General features: G+C 38.3%; 1 protein-coding gene across 1 annotated transcript in view; it reads right to left on the bottom strand.

Moving 5' to 3' along the window:
- Positions 1-23,874, bottom strand: part of DENND3 (DENN domain containing 3) — a 31,396-nt gene extending 7,522 nt beyond the window's left edge. Inside the window, exons 1-17 of the mRNA XM_026047144.1 lie at positions 23,731-23,874; positions 19,582-19,858; positions 19,153-19,268; positions 18,516-18,655; positions 13,848-13,959; positions 12,890-13,009; positions 12,434-12,652; positions 11,824-11,945; positions 11,208-11,363; positions 8,555-8,651; positions 5,454-5,557; positions 4,985-5,166; positions 3,882-4,403; positions 2,748-3,010; positions 2,046-2,216; positions 1,307-1,436; positions 830-937 (exon numbers count right to left, since the gene is read on the bottom strand). Coding sequence (XP_025902929.1) covers positions 830-937; positions 1,307-1,436; positions 2,046-2,216; positions 2,748-3,010; positions 3,882-4,403; positions 4,985-5,166; positions 5,454-5,557; positions 8,555-8,651; positions 11,208-11,363; positions 11,824-11,945; positions 12,434-12,652; positions 12,890-13,009; positions 13,848-13,959; positions 18,516-18,655; positions 19,153-19,268; positions 19,582-19,858; positions 23,731-23,814 — 2,923 coding nt within the window. The 5' untranslated portion in view covers positions 23,815-23,874. The remainder of the gene's footprint in view (positions 1-829; positions 938-1,306; positions 1,437-2,045; positions 2,217-2,747; positions 3,011-3,881; positions 4,404-4,984; positions 5,167-5,453; positions 5,558-8,554; positions 8,652-11,207; positions 11,364-11,823; positions 11,946-12,433; positions 12,653-12,889; positions 13,010-13,847; positions 13,960-18,515; positions 18,656-19,152; positions 19,269-19,581; positions 19,859-23,730) is intronic.
- Between the last annotated feature and the right edge of the window lie 229 nt (positions 23,875-24,103).

Below are 24,103 nucleotides of genomic sequence, written 5' to 3'. Positions count from 1 at the left end.
TTCAGGGACATGGGGATTTTTATTTAAATGGATTATCACAAACTATGTCCCCTCAGACCCACTACTAGATTTAGTGTTTTGTAGATTTGCCCTTGAAATTAATGAATCAGGATTTTGCAGCCAAGGGGAATGGATTGCTAGGGCTTCTGCTTCACTTTTAAGCCAAATACATGGAAGTGAGGCAGAAATTAAGAATTCCAGTGAGATCTTAGTGTATTTGAAGCAGAATTCCTATTTGATCCCAAATTTCTTATGGATGTCCCAACTGCATGCTCCTCATTTTCTAGACGCGGGATCTGAGATGCAAAGCTTGAACAGAGAAGTGCCAGTTATGGCTATAGTTGACATATCTGATCCAAATTAAGCAACCAAAAACAAGAAGCCTTTTGGCCTTTTTTCTTTTTCCCCAGTGATTCTGGGATTTCAGAATGTGGTACATTCTATTCCCTGCACTGTGGGTGAACCAAACTCCCGCAAATAACTACAGGAATATAGAAAAAAAACCTAAATACAAATACTCTAGAGTACAACATCATCCATCCTGCTCTATAAGGCAGAAGTCTTAATAGGAAGACAGTACATTAATTAACACCTAATTGAAGTCTATAATAAGGCACATACACACAGGAAGACAAAACAGTGAAAGCTAAGCTGTGGAGTGTCTAAATTTATGCTATTACTGTTCTTTCCAAATGATTTTGTTTAGGTGTTCTATGCACAACATGCTAGAACGAACAAAATTGGTAAAATCACAGAGCCAGGTGTTAGGAGCTAACAGGCTTTATCAGCTAATTAAAACGGGGCTAATGTAAAGAAGAAATCACCTTACCTGGTGTATAAAGTAAGACATCAACTGCCTGTGGAAACATCTCACCAGCTGAGGGGTTGATCTTGTGCTTTAATGTTTCTGAAGTTGTTTTGGGGACCATCATAGGCACTAAAATAGATTTTTTTTAAAGTCATAAATTCCAAGATACTGTCAAGCTAAGTCTGAAATATAATTCTACAAAAGACAGAAACCTCCACCATTTATTCACAATAAAAGACAGACATTAACCTTGACATTACATTTGACATTAGCCTTGTCTGACTATGAGACACAGCACCTATGCTTCTACTGCACAGAAGCAAGAACTATACTTTCTTTTATTACTATTTAAGAAATTACATCTGTGAAAGTGCAAGCAGCCTGGCATCTTGTTATATTTCTACAGATATCCATTTGAAAAAAGGAATATGAAACAGGAAGAAGCCGAGACAGATGATGCAACAACAGCAGGCACTGTGGCACCGCTACGTCACTGACCTTCATTTTTCATCCTGTCAAAATAAGACAGTTTGGAGGCTGCATAGATGGTTTTGGAAGACTGCAGGGCACCAACCACAGCATCCATCAAGAGAACATTTGTCAGGGCTTGCTGAATATACTGAGGATCCTAAAGACAAAAGTCGTACTGTAGTTTATCTATTCCACCCCCTCTTTTAATACATTTAATCGTGATGTGTATCATGCTTGGCACGAGTACTTCACTTATTCTGAAGCATAATCCACACTAGCTGCAGATGGAAACCCTGCTCTTCTGCATAATTCCTTTTCCCTGAGGTTTCTGGGGCAGGGGATCATATTTTGCCCTATTCACTAAGAGGATCCATGGCCACCAAGGTTTCAGAGTGGCAAAATCTTGTAAAATGTTGCACGTGGCTCATTTTGCTCAGCTTTCCAACTTTGCTTTTAGGATCACTATTCTCATATTGGAAGTGAAAGCTAAGAAAATATTTTGCAAAACTAGTGCCTAAACAAAATCAAGGTTAGCAGATGACAAAAGACATGCTATATGTTTAATGCAATTTCACTTTCTTGTGTGCAGATGTTTTATACTCAAAAACAATGGCAAAAATATGTATTTTTAAAATAGATGTTGTTTGCTGAAACTTAGAATTTCCAAGACTATGATATGAATTCAGACACATTTCATTTTTTTTTTGCAGTTATAAATGTATAAATTATTATTAATTTATAAAGTTATAAATAGCCATATTCATACCTTGTGATCATCTGCCATTTTCTTGCCAGCCCACATTTCTTTCACTATCAGGTACCAGAGATCACACTCAGTTTTAAGATTAGCTTCAAAGACTTCTTTTTTAGAGATTGTTTTAATCCTCAGCGTGGGTATTCTCAAAAGAAGGAAAGCTACAGTTGTGCTCTTAACATCCTAGAAACACAGACAGAAAAAAAATAAAAAAACACAGCAAGGACCATGTAAGATATAATCACATACACTCATCCCACAGGGCAACTTCATTTCTAAAATTTCGGTTTCTAATTATTTCAACTATTCTTACACACCATTAAACAGAACTGGTTGCTCATCAGGATTTAGGAAACACAGCACAGACTTTGCTAAGGAGCACAGAAACAACCTGGTTAGCTGACCCCACAGCCAAACAAGCTTCCTTAACATTTTTGTTCTCAAGTGTCTCCAAACCTATATCCTATTTCCAATGTTTTGCATTTCTGTAAATCTAGAAGTTACAATCTCTACATTTTGTTTTGTTTTGATTCTGTGTCACTTTAGCACCGAGCAGATAAGCCAACCCTGAAACTCTTGGTCCAAAGACTTAGTAGTTTAACCACTTTTAAGCTGTTGACTTTCCAAGTGTTTCCTATAATCTATGCTGAAATAACATCCGAGAGGCAGAATGGGATTTGGTCTCTCATCCAAATCACCCAATTTTACACTTACCTCTATATCCCTGAAAGCTGCAATGTGGACATAGCCCGGACGTCCTCCTTCAGTCAAAAGGAACAAGCGCTTTTGGGTCAGAGCTATTTTCCCCACCCCGTAGTTTGTTTTTACGGAGCAGGATAACTTGTAGACACACTCATTTTTATCCAGGTGCTCTATTACTGCAGGTGGCAGATTAACTGCTTGAGCTTCTGCTTCAGTTTCTTTCCAGTAGTTGTAGAAATCTCTGAAGGTTTCAGGATCAATTTGCTTCTGATGTCCTAAAAGAATTAAACTTCTTTACTATCTGAAACTATTATACAGATTTAAATAGAAAGCTTAAAGACATTAGGTTCCAAATTTTGGAATTAGAGGGTAAACAGGGTGCACAAACTACCAAAGGGACCTCCACCCTCCAAAGACCCTTGAGACAAAAAACTCCTTTTCATCCAACATCCTCCCTTCCATTCTCCTGTACAAAGGCAGTGGCAAAACCAGTCAGATGATAGGAAAGAATTTGTACTTCCCCACTAAACTGAATGCTTTTCATTATGCTTTTCCAGTTCTTTATTCTACTGAATGCTACTACACCACACATCTACCAACCTGGGATAAAAGCTAGAGATGGAAAAGCAAAGAGAATTTTATAAAAGCACTCAAACTGTACCAGACTCAAAACCACATTTAGGAAAGGAGAAAGTTCTCCCAAATACAAACATAATCTCCCTTTTTGCTACAAGGGCCCTTCAAGAGAAATTTAAACCTTAGCTACTCTTTTTTTTGCTGTTGTGCCAGTTTATTCTTGTAAAAATACTACCTCAGCATATTACTTATATTTTACAACACAAATGTGGTTTTTTTTTTTACTGGCACCTATTTCATTAGGTCCCAACTGCTAATTGGGACTGCTCTATATTCTCTTTAATCATAATCCAAGCCAAAACAGACCGTCACACTATCAGCTTGCAAAACCCTCCCCCCCATACAGCCTAAGCCAATGAACTGGCATTTCTGTGTAGAAGCAGGTTCCTTGTCTTATTGTGGACACAGATCTCGTAATTCATGAGTATATTAAATCTCTTCACTGCAAAAGTTCAAAATTGCCTTTGTATCAGCACAGATGCCCATTCAAAATTTGTATTTTCTCCTTACCTACTGTTAAGGCATCAAATAACCTATGGATGGTGTCTATATCTTTGACAATCCCAGATTCCTGAATTCGCTTCACAAAATCATCCAGTTGCATGTGTGTTTTGGGCAATTCAAAGTTTTTTACATGATCATCTATTTTCACAATTTCTCTCTGTTTTTCCATCATGCGACTTATCAGCTTCTTCAGCTCAGGTTTGCGCTCTGCCTGGGAACGTTCAGAAGGAGGCATCGTTTCCACAATTTTTCTTACGAGATCAGTAGGGAAAATTCTTAAGTCTGTTTTATCCAGATTCTGAAAGTCGGAAAGTGCATTTAGTAGCTTGCCTTGCATCAAGCTAATAAGTCCCCGGAGGTAGAAGTACCTTGCCAGCAACGCTGAGTTATCAGGTGGTAAAGTATTTATAGCCTTGCTGAGATGGTTGAAGAAGTCTGCATAGTAGGATTGGACACACTGGCATATCAGAGGAAAGTGAATTTCTGGGATTTTCAATGTGCTAACTGATTTGGAGGGCAGTTTCACGGCTGAAAGGAAAAAGAATACGTTGATTAGTGTAAACCGAGCATCTTCACCAAGCATCACTATTATAAACAAGAAAAAAAATCCTCAAGACAGTAATATGAAGTTACAGTGTATGACATTCAAGATTACAGTTGTGCTAGGGATAGAAATACATATTTATGACCATTGTCCTTATCAAAATATTCCCTATTCTGACATTCTCAGAAGTACTACACACACTCATGACTTCTGCAGGACTTGCTTTGTGGAACAGAGATTAATCATAGCTTATTTTTATGTCCAGTTCTGTGCCGACTTTGAAGTGGGAAAAGGACTGAACATGATTATTGACTCAGGAAGCAATTCAGGAGTGCCAGGCCTCTGGGGAGCGTTCAGGCTTGTGTCGTACCACAAAATGTAACAGCAGACTTCAAATAGATGTAATAAATGTGCAGGGAAAAGCACATGCAGGACTAACTCAAAATACTACATCTCACAGGTTCTTCCTTGCATCTGATATTGATTTCCACAGAAACAATCAATGGTGTCAACCACAATATCAACAGAAAAATCTCTCTGTCTGTTAAACATGTTCTTCCCTTACCAGGGCTTGTTTCTAGTCGTCGAAGGGAGGAATTTCTAGGAGGACCTTGGGGCAGCTTGATATCTTGCAGATTAGGCATGCTGATTACCATGCGCCTGCTGATCAGGTACTGGGGATTAAACCGCTTTGAAGCCATTTTCTCCATAGTCAGTCTCCTGGGGCTGTCAAACATCAAGTTTAACCTGAATAATAATAATAAAAAAATGAAACTAGTTAGAAAATACTATAATTTGGTATATACACATACTACATTACGACATTGCTATTATCGTATCAATTTACATGATTCTATAGTCATGGCTGGACATGGTGATATCATCCTTTTACAAGAACTTAGCAACATACTAGTAAGTCATAACATTATTCACTGGCGACCTGATCGCATAACACTGGAATCAAAAGGAGTTTTATTAACATTTTTAAATGGAAGACGATTCAAAATCAGAATAAGAAGTTGAAAACTCTTTACCTCTCCTCTTCAGACTGGGTACTTAGCTCAAGTCGAGCAAAAGCATCCATCTTCCTGTTCAGACGGGCCTTAAGAAAAGAGTGAAACATGTAGGTCTCCAAAACCTGCAGGATAAACCCAAGTTAATTGTGGATCATTTACAAGTGTTGTTATTCTTAGCATGTTTTCCTCATTTTTATTATCTTTACCTCTGCAAAGCTGAGGACATCAAATATAGTAATCACAAAAATTGACATATTTGAGGTCTCCAGCACAAGAAACACTAACTCAGCCACCATTTCCACTCTCATTTAATGATATTTGCTTAATGACAAACGGTGATTTCCAACCGCCTTCCAAACAAAGCAAAAATAAAGAGCTTCTAAGTAAAACAGTTTTTTGTTTTGTTTTTTAAATATTATATTTGCTGGCTATGACTAAGCAATGTTGTTTATGGTTTGGAATAAGGTATTGGTGGTATTTTTAAACTAACACATGATGCCACAAAACTGAAAAGACAGGCAAATCACCCTTTTTTTCCTCCCTCAATAACCTCCAAAATAACTACTGCTGCAGTAGTTATCTCAGTGTGACACAAAAAACAACTTCTGAAAGGTCAAATTGCTACTTTTAGGACTGATGGAACCACAAGAAATGCCAAACAAAACAAAATCCACCACCTACCTTCTCCCTCCATTTCAAACCAAAATAGGTTGAAAACAAGGGTTTGGGGCAACATAACATGCATATTTTATAAATGTTTTTAGTACAGAATTCTCTGTAATGTTTGATAATGAAACAATTCAAATTCCTCTATTAAGAAAATAAAATGCAATAAAAAATCATTAGGAGACAATGTTAAACATGAAGACAGGCAACTTATTTTATGCCATGCCCAGCCTTTACAAACTAACATTAGCAAAAAGTCATATATTGGACTAATAAAAATGACTTTTTTTTTTCCTCTCCTTAAAGTGCTATATCCCAGAAGCTTGACTAAATTATTCCTATTGGTCTTGGAGTTTATCATCGGCCAAAATAATAATAATAATAATAATAATAATAATAATAATAATAATAATAATAATAATAAATATTCCCTTACATTGACCAGGCATTAGTAAATTATGTTTTAAAAAATACAGGAATGTATTTTTAAAATGAGAACGATTCATAAGGTTTTTTGGTGTTTTTCTGTTGTTGTTGTTGTTTGTTTTTGTTTTTTTAAACTCTGAAGTGATTAGAAATATTTTTCCAATACACAGGCCAGTCTTACTGAAGATGCATCTTCCCACTTGCAATGTATTCCATAAAAATGGCATCTACGAAAGCACCAAGATTCCTGCTTTTAAATATTTGCCCTCTAGATGGCAGCCTCTGCTGGTAGTTGTACGCAAGGGAGGTGGTCAAGTTGGAGGAACTGAAATACAGTGCTTTCTAACGGTTTTTCAGTTCCTTTAATATAATCCTAGACACTGCTAATAACTACTCCAGATCTCACTACATTTAAAGCTAGCCTACCACTAGGTTATTTAGTAGTTCAGTAAGTGTTACCATCCTTACTTGATAAACACTATTTCTTATTAAGAGATTGGTAATATTTTCATGTTGGAATTGCTTCAAATTCTGCAAATTCACAGAATTCACAGAGTATTTAACGTTGGAAGGGACCTCTACAGATCATCTAGTCCAACCTTCCTGCTCAAGCAGGCACACCTAGAGCATGTGGCACAGGGTGGCATCCAGGCGGGTTTTGAAGACCTCCAGAGTAAGAGAATCCACAACCTCCCTGGGCAGCCTGTTCCACAGGCTCAGCACCTGCTTAAATAAATTTAAGCACCTGCTTAAATAAAGCACAAATTGCCTCAGCACCTGCTTAAATAAAATGAAAAGATGCCTTTCTGATCTTTTCTTTCAGTCTTGCAACCTCCTTTGGATGGATGTTCACACATGTGATAAGGAAAGGTTTTGAAGTAGGAGATAGAAAGTTCACTATTGACCACAGCCTATTGGTGTTAATAAACATTTGCATTTTTAAAACATAACTGTAATTCATATATAATAGTAATTCATTGGTGAAGCCTTAGAATTTTGTTTCCCAAATACACAGCAATAATAATACAGCAACTATGAGTAACTTCAACACTCATGGACAAGATACCCTAATACAAGATGCTTGCAGAGGATTCTGAGCATCCTTTACCTCTTCTTCTCCTGCCCCTTTCCTTCTTCTGTTCTCCCTCCCTTTCCTTTCCCCCACTCAGGATCTCCAATCTTTGATGCTCCATGACACAGCCTTAAACCACTTTAGCACTTAAAAGAATGGAAAAAAACTCCAAGACCTACAGTCTGGTGACAGGTCACACTTTTAATGAAGATATCAAATCCACCTCCTCATTTCCTTAACAAGGCTGTCGTATAAAATTGGATACATATACCGGTAGTTTCAGTGTTTCTAAGGAAATCAGACCTCCATCTTTTGAGGAAAAAAAAAAGAAAAGAAAAAAGCACACATCTTTCTAAAAACTGCATTGGACAAAAACCTGAGTCCTCAAGGAACTTCAACAGAGGATCCAGATCAAGCTTAGGCAAACAAAAGAATTAAGCTTATCTCGCAGGAGCAAGAGGAGCTCAAGACTGGTACAGAACTTTACACACCTAGAGATTTCTAAGCTCAGATAAACACCTAAGAAGCAGAGCTAAGTGCTATAGGAGTGCTAAGAAAACTAAATGGCCTGACAACCTACCTTCTACCACCCAACAGGGGCCAGCTCCCGTGCTCCAGGTGGGCAGCACGATTTTGCTGCAAGCTCCTGGCCTGCAGTCCAACAGGCAGCATCAACCCCTGCTGCTCAGGCTTAACTGACCATCTGCTGTAGGCTGAGTTCACCCAAGAGGAATTACCTCTCATTTGCTCTGAAATTACTTAGTATCTTGCTCTCCAAAACACTAATATTCTCTCTGTTTACAATAACCAAAATTAATTTGGTAAGGCATCCTCTGAAAGATGGCAGTTTGCTAATAAGAGACAGACCATCTCATGGCCATTCTATTAATTTTAGCATTAATCCTTAAAATACAGTTTTGTTATAGAGAATTAAAATATTTTGAACATGATTTACCTTTCTGTAAAATGGCTGGTCTCCCATTGTCCTTGTTTTCAGAAATTCTTCACTGTTAAACACTCTATGTTCATAATTTAGATGGTCTTTTACTTCCCTGGAGACACAAATAAATATGTTGGGAGGCTTATACATAAGTTCTGAAGCAGGAGCCCTAGTGTCCATATAAAAACTAAATATTTCTTCTCATCCTCTTAAACTCTGCTCATAAAGCCAGCAATAACTGGCAGACACAGTAAATTAAAGAAAAAGAGTTATTTTAATAAAAGAGATAGTGAGACAAAGAACTAACACACATCTCTACATGCTGGGCAGTAGCGGCTTCAAACTATACTAGGAAAACCAGGTATCATCAGCAACTTCTGTGTCCTAGAGATAAGCCGAGAGAAAATGGAAATGGGGTATTCCTCTTTTCAGAAAAAGGGAATTTGTCAGAGAAAAAGCTGAACCCAAGCTGGTAAGTAAGACATTAAAAGTTATTTAATCTACATACATACAAGTGGTTAAAATCTGCGTTCCTCTTACTTATTGCATGTTATTTGACCTATTCATATGTAAAAATACACAAACCAAAATAATTTGGCAAAATAAGACTTGAATGCAAGCACAACAGGGGAAGCTCACATCCATGCAGAGACCCAACAGAAGGCCCATACAGAACTTGTCTTCCATAAAGATATAGGCCTATAGCAGTTTATCACGCCATATGGGTTCAGGAAAATAGCAGCTAGTACAAACATGTAATTCTACATAATTTAGCACGAGTTTGTTTTGATCATGAATGCTGACACGTGAGAAAACATTACAATGCTTCAGTGAAGGTAACAGCAACTGGCAACACAATTGCATCAAGAGAGATTTACTTTCCTTCACTCCTGGACTCTGGAAGATAGAGCCTTAGAAGACAGAAGAGACAATGCTGAAAAAAGAACAAAGAGAAAGTTTGAAGGAAAGGAAAAAGAAAGCAAGGAAAGAACCATCCCTTTTGTAAAACACGTTATTATCTCTTGGAGCTGAGCAGCTGTTCATTTTTTTGCAGCTAAGTGTTTAGTGTGTTAAACGGCTCAAGCTGTTAGTAGTAAAACTCCTTTCTGCTCATCTTTATTGGAAACATATTGTTGGCAAACAAAGAAATGCACCAAATCCCACAAAGGCAACACATCAGGTTGTGAATACGTTTCATTTTCCAGCTCCAGCTGTGCAGTCTGCCACTTCCTCCATGCTCAGCAGTTACTGCCCTCCCCAAGGTCCCAGCTATGGGTACAAACACTCCCTAGGCTGATTCACTGAAAGGGCAGGTATGCAAAGACCTGGTATTTAGACTATTTAAATTAACCCAGGACATTCAGCCTGAAAATCCTAGGGAACTTTGAGCAGTTCAGCAGCTGATGCAAACTGAGCATTGGCTCCATAAAGAGGTTTATTCTCATGGCTGAGTATTTTAATATCTGTGCAAAAAGAAATAAAGCAAGTGTAAACTGATCCTTTCTCTGTTTTTTTTTTTTTTTTTTTTTGGGGGGGGGGGAAGGAAGCCCCCGACACACTATCATTCACTCATCAAATACAAGCAAATTAAAGCAGGATTTGCAGTCTGTTCTGCTAAGATGAAATCCACTATGGGTATGAATACATTAGATTAGGTTAATAAGTAGAAAAATTAGCACAGCTGGATCATTCAGCTGGTTACACTGGTACTTGGGTAATGTTCTAGCAAAAGAGAACTTTTTCTTGCACAATTCTACAATGTTGTGTTAAAGACAATACATGAAACCAAATTAGAATTTATTATATATGTTATCAAATGCTATCAATTCCTTACTTAAGGATATATATAAAAGGAATTGGCTTATCTAAGGAACCTATCAATTCCTTATGTACTTATGTCCAACACACTTAAAAATCACTTATAGACTACTTTTTTTCTCCTTACTCCTCTCTTTTTTATGCCTTAAATAGCAGCTTATGACACATATCTGATAGTAACAACCATGCTGGTTAACTACAGAGATCAGTCACAAGCTCTGGATATCAGAGGAGAGTCACAACAATGCAGGAGGACTCTCGGCAGTGTCTATTGACCAGGACAATCAAATCATTTCTCCTCAGTGCAAAATATCTTATTTTCATCATTCCTCTTTCATAGCCTTTAGCCCTTCTCAGCATTTGTTAAGTTAGCCAATATATGTCCAGGTCTTCTGATCACTCAATTCTGCTGTCAGCTCACCTCCCGTCTCCCACTTTGAGCTCATTTTTCTATAGCACGAGTTAACAAGACAGTTACCTTCTAGATACAAATAAATACACAGACTGAACCTACACTCTTGTCAAGATACAAGGGTTACACTTCGCTTGCTGCATCCTTCACCCAAGAGACATCTAAATTCAAAATTAAAATGGATTAAACAGAGATGTCCTGGCAGTACGCACCTGAAAACATTAGTTACTGATATTCTTGCAGGCTAGTAGAACCTCCTTCTCAGATTCCCTCACAAAACTTAAGAGGTTTACAAGTTATCTATGAAGTAAGCCAAAATAATAGCCAAAGTAATAGCATTGTCAGTGACAGTGGAAGTGTCCGTTTTAACAAGTTTCATGGTCTTCTGCAATTAAAAAATAAATAAATAAACAAAAACCACAATACTGCACCCCTTACCTGAAGATATTAACAATTAACTGCAAAGTAGTCTGCTGGACTTCACTGTTGAGTTTCTGCTGCCAAGCCCTTCTACGCATCTGGAGTTCACCAAGGTCTGTGCTGGCACTGAGATGACAGAGCTCTAGATCATAATGCAGCTGAAGAGCCTTCACTCTACACAAAAAAAGAAGGAAATTATCAAAATTACATGCTAATACCTTTTTTTTTTCCCTTTTTCTCCCATCACTTCTTATAAAGAAACAACAAAAAAAAAAATCTTAAAGATCTCACACACTTTTCAACTATAAAAAGTACAAAAATGGATTTACAAGTGTTGACAAAAATAACTCTTAATTCTTACTGGTGCACATAGATAGATCATGGTGCCTTAGGTCTTTTGTAAAAAAGAAAAGCAAAGTTCAGAAAAAAATCTTTATCTGTAACTAAAAAGAAAGCAGCATTATTGATATTACAGAATAATGATTAAAGTTTCCAGTGTATTAATTACAAGTAATCTTTGTCATCGAATGTAGTATTTTCTATATGAATTAAATAATAATAATGCAAAATAAGACCTTGATGAAGAGAGACTAGGATATGCACTATGATAAACACAGCTGCAGTTTCTTTTTACCTTTTTATGAAAGTTTCTGCTGCTTGTGCTGGAACATCTGGAATTTCAGGCTCCTCCTCAGGATTTTTTGAATGCATAATATCCCCATTATCAATATTGATTAGAATTAAATCTTCAGCCTCCTTTTAATGAATGAAAATAGAATAATTATAAATATATTTCTATTGTAAAAGCATCTATTCCTTCCTTACGTACTCCTTAGGCAATGAAAGTAAGAGCTTTTCTAAACTTATGCTCAATTCTTAATCCATGTGTCTGGAAAAGGCACCTAAATCATCCAACAGACCATTTTGAATTAAAATCAGCCTCAGTGATTCAAGTGGAAGCTGTTCACAGGAAAATTACATGTAAGCAGAGTTTTTGAAGCCAGAGCAAAACCTGAACTCATTGAATTCAGGAATATATTATTCTGGAAACAACACAAACCCAAGAGTTACAGTAATAAGCTTTTTCCAATAAGCCAGCAGTGACATCTATAGTTTTTTTAATTTCTTCACTTCTTATGGGCTCAAATGACAAAAACAGATTTTAAGGTGCACCTGAAAGAAGCAAGGGGGCCAACAAATGTGCTGCAAGTGAACAGCCAGAGTAGTAATACTCTGCAACATACCGTGCTAACTTCTTCAAAATGATCAGTATGACATCCCATAAGAAAAGATGTCGGGGCCATTACAAAATCCAGCATTTGACGAGACAGAATAGGCACAAAAGTGTGTTGCCACTGGAGAGGATGGAGATACAACATAAAGCACTCAGCCACGAGTGTCAGCAGGGCCCAGTCAGAAGAGAAGAACACAATTCTCTGCTCAGTTAAAATGCAGGTCATAATCTGGAAGCAATAGAATAAAAGATGTTAAAGAGTTATACCTGTAAAATACAATATACGTACAATGTTTTATCTATGAGTGAAACTCAGCCTTACAAGTTCTGTCTTTTAACAACTACCTCATATCTTCATAAATAATGTCCACTTAAGGAATTTTTATAAAATTAATCACAGATAAGTTGAATTTGGCAGTATTATCAAACTCAAAACCATTTTGAAGTATTTGTTAGCTGATTTTACCTGCAAAACCTGCTCTGGCTTGAAACACAGTAACGGAAGATGAAGATCCAGGTCAATAATTGGGCTGTCTGGATCCTCTCGTGAAGGAATTATTATTTGAAGCGGTTTCATATTAAATACCTGTTATAAGAGATGTTTTCCATTTACTACTTTAATGAAAGTGTTCTCACAACATATTGTATTCATAATTTTCATTTCAACTACAAAACATTCAGATTACTTGAGAGCAAAGACACAGATATTTGCATACTACAGAAAAATGGAACAGAACCTTTAGAAATATTACAGAAGCACAGAATATTCAAGGTTGGAAGGGACCTCCAGAGATCATCTAGTCCAACATTCCCACTCAAGCAGGCACACCTAGAGCATGTGGCACAGGGTGGCATCCAGGTGGGTTTTGAAGACCTCCAGAGAAGGAGACTCCACAACCTCCCTGGGCAGCCTGTTCCAGAAGGACATTAAAAACACATTAGAACTGGTTCTAAAAGATTAATATGGACTTTGTTTCCTTTCATTATCATAACTCATTTGGCAAATAAAGCCTACAAAAATAACAAAATGTTCTTTAAACGGAGTTGTAAAATCCACTTTTCATAAGCACAGCCAAATAACAGGATTTGTATGTATAGATACAATTGAGAAATCAAAGTATTGATAAAATTCAAACTAAAAATGATAGTATGAGCAAAAGTCTCTGCACTAGATACTACAAACTAACCAGAATAACTCATTCCTATGTCAAGATGCAACCCTGCACCCTGTAAACATGATGTGATCTACTAAAAACACATAGCCTTTATTTTCAGAGCATAGATATTAACATCAGTTTTTATGCCAGTGGGTAAAATGTCTTGATCTGACAGGGAAGAATTTTCTCCAATTACAGAAAACAGCATTCCAGTACTTTATAACACGAAATGTTAAAGCAATTATGAAAGTCAGCATCAGTAATTACCAAGTGGAGTGGTCCTGGAGGAGGAGTGGGTATTAAAAATAGCTTTGCTGCAAATTCTTTTATATGCTCATCCACATCAAAATTCTTGATAGGTCGCAGCTGCACTAGTAAGCTGAAAGTAAATGATAGCATATTGTTTATTAACATGTAAACAAGAACTTTTTTGCTGAGAACACAGAACTAAGAGGATTGTTGCAAGCAATGAAGTTATTATTCCAGCTAATTAATTTCTAATTTATTAGATGCTTTCAGCACAGCAGCAGCATTAAAATTAAATAGAGCAAAGAAAGTACATTTCAATTTTTTTTTCTGTGCATGAGATACCACTTTATTATATATATCAGGGGGTGAATCTAGAATACTGGGCTGCATGGTGGCAAGAGAGTTGTGGTGGAATGTAGCTAGATGAAGCATCATGTAGATGTTGCTTTGAGTGCAAGACACCCACAGCTGCAACAGTGTCATGGAGTCTCCGATCACATCACACGTCAGCTCTGGAATTAAAGCATCCACCACTCAAATAACTGCTTTGACAAAAAGAGTCAGAGACGAAATACAAGTTGTAGGTATGAAAGACAAGCTTAACTGCAGAGGGTTGTGAAGCAAGAAGCAAACGCAGTGTGAGGCCTGCATGAAGACTGCTCTTTCATGGCATTCCCACCCACACAAAGAACACGTGTGGTTATGAAAAACTGTCATGTATTTCTGTTATGGAGCTCTACTACCTTAGCTATTTCAAAGCCATAAAGGTCTAAAGGTGTATATTAAAAGTCCCATTCATGACAACTTAAACATATACAACATCAGACATACACAAACTGGTACATCCAAAAACATTAGTAAAACATAACAATTAAGATACTAAGTATTTGTAGTTTTAAAGGTTCAATGCTTTACTCAATAAGTTCCATGTGCATACTTATAGCACAAGATAGCTATATATTTATATCTCTTTAAAAACAGAAATACAAGCTTGCACATTTAAAGATTATTTAAAGTTTATATAAAGTATGCATATTTAAAGTCATATAAGGCCTTGATGTTTCATTTTGGTTCATACTTTTACCGATTTCCTAAAAAAGAATATTTGAAGAATATCTAGGAAAGGGTCTAGAAGGGATGAAAAAAAGAAAAGTGTAAAAAGCAGCCCATTACATCAAAAGAGGTATGTAGGAATCCAGGACATCACATTTGTGATGGAAGTTAAATTCCTGAATCAAAATATTTTGCTTTTATATCACTAAGCTTTTTAATGGGTTAGACAAACCCATTAAACCCATTCCTAAATTCAGACAGCTCTGGGGCGACTACTAGACGTTTTCCCAAAAGTCCGTCAGGTACTTGTATGGGAAGGGAGAGCAGGGAGCAAATAATTTTAAAATTCTCTAAGAAAAAACAACCTGAGCCTGACACCAAATAAGCAGTAACTTTACAGAGGGACAGCAAGAGCTTCTTAATCAGTTTACTTTGCCTACGAACGCTGCCTAATAGCAGCTGACAGCTCAGCACTGCAAATGTCTCATGTTATAAATGAAGTAATCTGTGAAACGTTCAAGCAGGGAGCTAAGAAGTTTATAAACTCTCCATTACCTCTATTAACTGTCTGCAGAAAAAAACTGCAGAAAGCAAAAACACCTAAGAATGGCTCTTTCTGTAATCTTATAATTGACAAGTTAGTAGTGACACGGATTTTGATCATTTTGACAGAAGTTTGAAAGTTCCCCCTGAGGCCGGAGGCAGCTTAAAGGATTTATAGTTTGACCTAGCCTCTGTATCTTTGTCTGGTCTCAGACGATACTCAACTGTGCTTTCTATTACACTCCACCATTTGGAAAAGGTTAGAAACCTGATTTTTACTTGGGAATGCTCAGGATGATAAAATACTTTGGATGATTCTATCAAGCACTATCCCATTTATGAGCAGTCCTGTTCACTGCCGGTCCTGAAGAAAACAAGCTTATGATTTTTCCAGAACTCTAGAAAAATATGCAAGTTTTGGCTATAATGGGATCCTGAGTGAAAGCAGAGCCCCTTCAGAAGCTACTTCAACATCAGGCCCATAGTATCACTAATCACACTTTTCCTCACTAATTTGCACCAGGAAAGGGCTACACACTACAAATAGGTGGCTTTAAGTCCACCCCCTCACATCTGTGAATCCCCAGACTTGCAAAATGATAAATCAGTTTAAGCATCACACAACACAGCACTGAAGCATACCAAGATAAGACTTTTTGTTGAAATTGTTATTATTCAAGGGCACATTCCTCGTCAATTAAAGCATTTAATTAATTAGGTTTATAATCCATTGCCCCCTGATTATACCTAAGGTCTCTGAAACAAAAATATCTAATACTCTTTCCAGTTTACAGGAGAACAACACTAAAACTTCGTTAGGTTACAAAAAGGTGAAGAATCACCAACTATACGGTACACTATCCCTAAAAGACATCCCCAAAGTCTTATTTATTATAGTTGCTTGTATTCCATGCAGAGCAACCACATATCCCAGTCGCCAATTCCTTTGTGCCACAAGAAAAAACATAATGTAACCAAAACAAATAAAAATACTGCCTCCCCACCCCTTCCTCTCCTCCCACTTATATTTATTCTGGCAAAGTAAAATTTATTCTGCACTTTGTTCATGCACACACACAAAAAAACAAGGGCAGGCATTCTAAGCTTATCAAATGGTATCAGAGAAAAAATGTGATAACAACTTTAAAATAAATATATATATATATACAAACCTAAAAAATAATGTGTAAACATCATCTCCTGAATTTCCAGTGCAGCAAGAAATGTGAATGCCCCAAACAGCTTTCTCACTATCTCCTCACTCGTTTCACTTAAATATACTTTGATCAAATCTTCAAACTTAGAGCCAGTTACAGCTGCTATTATGGATGGAGGAGAGCTATGCACTCATACAACAGATTTCCCTGTTACATGGCCAGGAAACAGCACTAACATGGAAGAGTTTTACTGTACAGCTCTCCTCTAATTATTCACATATTTATAAGTTATCTAGAACTCAGCAGGTACATTATTGATAAATTTGAACCCTTCTTACTAACCAGTACCAATTTGGCTCAAGGGGAAAAGCCACCCACAGCATTTGGCTCAGGGGCTAACGTTTTGAGTATGTGCAAACCTATTTGGGACAATTAAAGCACAGATGCTTAATCATCATGATTAAAATACCCACCCTGAGGCAGATACTTGCACCTCAAGAGAACTGACTCAACCCTCAGGTTTCTTTCAAGCTAGTTCCTATCTTGCTCTGACTAAATACAAGATACACTGAAATGTTTTTGTAACCTCTGGAATTTTCCTCGCTTGCTTTTCCGGAACACTTTCCCACCTCTCCCTTAGCGGGCTTGAAATCTGTTCACAAATTGCCTGCCAGAAAATCTCCCAGTTCAGAAATGTCTCATTTCAAAGAAATAACTCATTTTTGAGTTTACTATACAAAGTAGTAACAGGCACCACAGCTCCAAAGCTCAAGCTGTGCCATTTCCTACCCAGTGAAAAGCTAGCACACCATAAGCCCCCAAAGAGATTAAGTTCACAGCATAAAAGAAGCATGAATCTTATTATAGAGACTGTTTATAAAGGCAAAGTATACTTAAGGCAAAACAATTTAAGGTTTTGCTTCCACAGTAGGTCAGCTATATAACTCTCACAATTACACATACAGATCAGCACCAACTGGAGGTGTCAGACTTAAAAAAGGCAGCAATGAATCAGCTCCTGCAACACCAAAGGCTAATAACATTTCCACTTAAAAAGTAGAAAAAGTAATGTGGGCAGAAGACACATTTCCTTTTTATTTTACTAAGTTGCACAAACTTGCACATATTTGTAAACGACCAGTTTCCATCACGTCAAAACCCGTTTTCCACATTAAACATTTCCTAAGGCTTTCAAAATGAAAGCAGCCTTAGCATGAATGTCAGCAGTGCATTTGCTCCTGCTAAAAGTAGTTTTGGTCAATTTTTTTTAAAAATAAAAAATAATAATAAAAAAAAATGTAGGAAGGTGCTGCTGTGCACCAAGCTCTCCTCACTCAGACCCGAGAGTATCAGCGAGCATTGCAGCCCTCAGCCTGGGGAGAAGCAGGTACATGGGGCAGGGAAATGAGTGCTTAGATGTCACTATGCTACAGAGTCAGGCTGACCCAGGAAATGTCCCTGAGCTCTGAAGTTTGGAGCAGTTTCTTTGGACAACAGAAGGTCTATAAAAGCACATTATGCAGTAATAGTCAAATCTATAAAGACAGGTTCTCTGGTGTAAGGAGATTTTAATTCATTTTGAAAGAAGAACATATGAATTTTCCCTCATACTTACAACCTACTTTTTCTTATTTGTCTAGGTATCATTCACATGACATTTCTCCCCTCCTTGGAATCATAGAATCCTTAAGGTTGGAAGGGACCTTCCCAACCCTCTAGCCCAACCTTAGGGCTAGAGATCATCTAGCCCTACCCCCCTGCACATGCAGAGTCACCTAGAGCATGTGGCACAGAATTGGGCAAGTCCTTTGCTCACATCTCCTGCAATCTTAAATTCAGTTTTACCATCATGCACTTATCACACACATAATGCAAACTTATGTATTAAAACATGCAGAAACCTAGCAGAAATACAAATGAAAGTGATTCTTACCAAGACAGGCAGTCCTTGAGGGCATTGAAATAAGGATATCTGGATATAACACAAATGGCAAACGGTACAAAATAGCCAAGTGTTTTCCCAGTCTGCACAGAATCCCACTGGGCTGGCCCATTTGGAGAAATCCACCCATCCTACAAGAAAACTACAGATTAATGTATTGACGTTAATAACGAATTTATAGCTGGTATTTTCAGGAGAACATAAGGGATACCATATCCAGTTTCCATTAAATTTCAAGGGGATTTGGATGCCTATCCCCCTTAAGATCTTGAAAAAAAATTCAGCCTACTTCAGACTTCAATATATGTATTAAAAAAACCTTTAGCACAAAAGAACACAGCGTACAATCATCATACAAACATTTAGAATTAAAAACATACCCAAAGGCTAAAGCCTGCTCTTCAAAAATTAAGTCAAAATTCCATAAATCCATAGCAGTTGTTCCCAAGTACATAGCATCAGCACTGCACTAAGAAAGTGTGCCAATAGAAACTACAAATTGTTTACTATTCCTACTAACATAAAAGCATAACTGCTAACTAAGTTCAGAAATCAAACTTGTCATTATTCTCAGTGTGTTTTATATCTTTTAATGTGTTTTAATAAGAACATAAGTCAAATAACATACTTGTATAGACTGGTAGTACTGTGCAACAACACCATATGTTCTGTTACCACAGACATCTGTGAAGACCAGGAAATGGATGTGGTCTTCTTTTGATTCAGAAGTTATATAAAGCCCTCCTGTAATTAAAGCAGAAGATTTTTATAACTACTGACAGGCACTTGAAAATGATTAGTCATGACAAGTATTGCACATTTCCACTTCATTTCAAGAGATACATCTTATTTTAAGAGATTAAAATGCACAGCTATAATCACTTAATCTACGAGTTATTATATGAAGGTTGTAAGCCACACCTTACTGAAGCAACCAAAATATTACATAATAATTTTGTATTTTAAATGGAAAAACACCACAGATGGGCCTTTTTAAATATATCTATAGAAAATAATAATCAAATGTGCTCATTAAGAAGAGAGAACCCCACAGTACCTGGGAAACACAGCTGTGGCAATCCAATAAGGTCAATGTCCTTTGGAACAGTGATTTCTTCGGTATCAGCTGCTTTCTGGTCCCCATTGAGACTCTTCGCATTTTCAATCTTTGGTCTCTCTTTCTTCTTTCGGAAAGATCGACGTTTACTTTTATTCAAGTTATTACTACTTGTATTAATCACCTGAATATCATCTTTACTGATAAATGGAGGCACAAATACAGAAAGAACTTCTGGATCAAGAGCGGGGAGGCTTTTCGGTTTCCTCTGAGTACTCTATAAAAGTATAGATATACATATATATACACACATATTAATACATGTTTGCTGATACTCCTACTGTTAATTTTTTCAACTGTTCCTGTTTGCTCTCTAACCCTAAAATTATTCAGCATAAATTATATCTACAATAAAAAGCGTGTAGCAAGAGAAATCTGTCACTAAATCTATGATAACAAGCAGAGAAAGCTGAACTCCCTAGATAAGCCTTGCCTTTGTTCCATTTTAGGAGAAGCTACATGTTTATTCAGAATAAGCTTTACAGGAAAAGTTTCACAAGACAATATTTTAACTTTATAAGGCAATTGAGAAAGTCCATGCAGTAACAACAAAGAGAAGTATTATAATAAACAGTATTAGTAAGCTGGAAGATACAAGGCCATGAGAATTTTTGCACACTCGTATAAAGCTACAAAATGCCATAAAATGCAGCTTTGTAAAGCGGTACTACACTATATCCATTGGGTTATTTAAAAGATAATGATAGCTTTTTAAAAGCATGTTGCAACTTAGAATACTCAGTGCCACACCCCAACACTAGGAGTTTCAAGCATCATTTTCCTTCATTGACAGCTGACGTCTGTTTCAACCGAAGAAACTGTGAACAGAGATAAATCCAGCATGATCACTCCTAAAAAAAACATGCTGTTAAATACCGGAAGAAAATTAAGAACTAAGATTCAGCCCTGAGGCTGTTAAGTAAGAAAAACACAGACCTCCTTGAACAGCATCACTCTTTCCTGGCAGATTGGCCCTACAGAGGGTTTAATACAAAGTTGCTTTGACAAGACAAACCCTGACTTGCACGGAAGGCAGCTCTTTCTAAAAAAGGGCTGGAAAACAGCCAGCGATTTAATGGCCTCCTAGTGCAATAGCCTCAAAAAAGAGCAGGTCCTTGATGTCTTGGTGCTTAATACTTCTGTTGTACTCCAACTTCGCCACAGAACAGCATTGCCAGCGCTGCTACTGACCCAGTGACCCACTTGTCAGCATTTGAGTCATTGAGTATCAACTTCCATGGACAATGCAGGGGAATGGGACACACTGCCACAGAACAATCTTCACTTGTCTCTGTTACTCTTTGAACATTCTATATTCTTTGCTTCCACTGCCACTCCTTCACTTCTCTTTCAGAAGCTTCTTTTTGTTAAATGTCTTTGAAGCAGACTTTCCTCACAAACAGTGATGCCTTTTTTTTCCCCTGTAAGTTCACAAGATTCCCCCACATCAGTGATCATATTCTAGCACCACTTTATTATGTTCCTATGTGCAATACAGGACACACATAACAACAGGCTGGCTACAGTGAGCACGTTATTATAGACTCAAACAAGAAACAATGTGCTGAAAGCACAGAATAGAGTTGAACTCAGCTGTTACCCACCATCTCATTCTTTTCTTCCCGTCGCTGAAAAAAATATTCTTCTATGACATCCTGAATTAAAATAAGTTACTTCTTTCAGGAATAATTTGGCAGAGAATATTAAAATATCTCAGAAAAAAATCTGGTTAGAAGGGACCTCCAGAGACCTTTAGTCCAACCCTTTACTCAAAGCAGTGATAATTTCAGAGTTAGAACAGGCTGCTCCAGGCCTCATCCAGTGAAGTTTCAAAAATCTCTCAAGAAGGAGATGCAAAAGCCTCCCTGGGGAAGTTGTGCTAATGCTTAATCACTCTCTGGATATTTTTTTTTTCTCCTAATACCCTATAATTTCCCTTGATGCAGCTTGCTCTTCCACCACTAAAAAGAACCTGCCATCTCTGTAAGCTCCCACATTGTTTTTAAGTAATGAAAATCGCAATTAGAGCTCTTTTTAGCACCTTCTTCTCCAGGCTCCCTCAGTTGCCACTTTTCCAACACGTTCTCCATCCATCAGATGCCTGGGGCTCCTTCTTCTGGCCTCCCTCCAGCTCGTTGGGAGTTCTATATCAAGATACATGGACAGTATTCCCAGTGTGCCTCAGGAGTGCTAGGTAAATGGGAATAATCACTTCCTTTACCTGCTAGCTAGGCTCTTGATAACACAGGCCAATATGTGGTTGGTTTTCACTGCCACAAGTGCCTGCTGCTGATTAATGTTTGATCACAACGTGCACAGCATGACAGCTCATTTCCAGTGGACTATTGCAGCAAAATAAAATGGTTTAGTGGTTACAAAAACAAAAATATCAAGAGATGTTGGAAGAGACAAGATGCATGCACAAGACACATGCAGTGATGACTGTGGTAGATACAGAGCCCAGTGATGGAGCCATTGGGAGATCTGAGGATGACAGATAGCTTGCGTATAACAAACACATATGGGGGGAAAAAAGCATACGAAAGATCTACAAGTCTCCTAAGCTTGCCTACAAAATCGTGCACTTCGGTTCATCTTCCTGAAATCCACATTGGCAACATGTCAGCCATAAAAGTCTTTTCCTGCTTTGGGAGCGGTTTAAATCTCCCATTCCCCCTGACTTAATGGTTGCACAGCAGAAGAAAATTTTCAATGCACAACATGCTTCCATGGCCAAGCTTTTAAGTGATTTCATTTTCTTCACCTTGCTCTTCTATCTGTAAGATATCATCAGGTATCATTTGCCAGACACAAACTACATGTCATCATTTTGTCACACAACTAGTGCTTGGAACAAAAATTATGTGGTGCAAATAAATAAATAAATAACTTCAAATTTGCCCTAAGATCATGACTAAAAATCACTGCAGTACAACAGCTTGCATTGATGTGACTACAGTAACACTAACACGCTCAGCCATTATTTTCATTTCCAGTACACTTGCTACCTGGAGCGGAGAGTGGATTCAAACCAGGTAATGTGAGCAGAACAGATTTCCATCTTTGGAGGCCAATTTCCTGTTTGTGTTTCAGTGTTCTTATTGTAAGCAGTGAAGCTTGGAGCATACAGAAAAAGATAGAAAGCACCCGTTTTAGGTTTGCTTCTCAAGCAAATGTTGCAAAAACACACATACCAATTTCAAAACAGGTGGGTGGTGGCTTTTATAAGCCCGACTACTTCCCGAATCAGCTTACATGAGTGACATTACATAAACTGAATCACCCTTATTCTATATGAATTACAATGCTGCCAGCGCTGGATCCCAAGTGAGCGAGCAGCAATTATTCTTACAAAGACCTTTGTAATCAAATGTCACTGGGGTGTGCCACCAAATTCGAGTTCAAGCAAGATCTGTGGGAGGAGAAGCTCGGCGGGCACAGACAGCCCTAAAGAGACCTGCTGCTCCATATAATACAGCCCAGGATAGAACTTTCAATGTTCGTTCATATTGGATGCTGATTGCTGTAAACAAATTATAAGTCAGTTCAGAACAGAAGCCCACCTTCTGACTTCTATCTTACATGAGCTGAGCAGGTTGGGGCAAATTTGAATACTAGGGCAAACGCAGGCTAAAACCAGGGCTAAACCCTTTTGGGTTTAGCACTTTTTGTTGTCACAAGGATAAAAACCATCAGGCTTTGTTCCTTTAACTTTTAACCCCCACTACAAAGTGGGCAATGAGATAAAACCCAGTGAGGGCTATGCACTGCTCATGCCCTTCGCTGGCTGCTTTCACTTAAATAATGTTACTGCTCAGCTCAGATCCCCACAAAAAGTTTAAGTCTCTAGTGAGTTACTTTGCTGCTGATCTGTGAAGGCAGCGGGAGGTAAAAAGTTTTTAAAGCATTTCTGCGATACTAGAAGGTGGCAACAAGGGAAGACAGCACTTTTACCGAAGTGGAGAGCTCACTCAGCTCGAACCCAGGTTAAAACCCCGTAGGGGCAGAGCCACCGCCACACACGGAGCGATCGGGAGCCGTTAAACGGCCACAGCGGGAACCGCGAGTTCTAGGCCGCCTCCGGCTCACCTGCAACAGCGCCCGCAGCCTCTCGCCGGGCACGCCGACCAGCAGGCAGATCTCGAGCAGGCCCGAGGGCAGCACGTCCTCCATGGCGTGGCGGCTCCGGCTCCTTCACCGAGGTGGCCGCTCAGCTCCTCCCCACAGACCAGACAGCTTCGGGAGGCCTCCCGCCCGCCCGCCTCACGCGCGGAGATGGCGTATCCCTTTCCTGATTGGCTACCTGCACCGTCTGTCTGCGAGTCGCTCCCAATCACAACTGCCGCGCGGCTCCCGAGCACCGCCCCCCAACGCCGCGTCCTTCGCTGCGTGAGGGACCGTTGCGACCGTTGGTGCGTGGGGCTTCCTGCTCTGCGGGGTGGCCGATCTGAGAGGTCCCGGT

This window comes from Nothoprocta perdicaria, unplaced genomic scaffold (assembly GCF_003342845.1).
Source record: "Nothoprocta perdicaria isolate Ctin4 unplaced genomic scaffold, notPer1 scaffold_48, whole genome shotgun sequence".
Lineage (NCBI taxonomy): Eukaryota > Metazoa > Chordata > Aves > Tinamiformes > Tinamidae > Nothoprocta > Nothoprocta perdicaria.
This window is presented reverse-complemented; position numbering and strand designations above follow the sequence as displayed.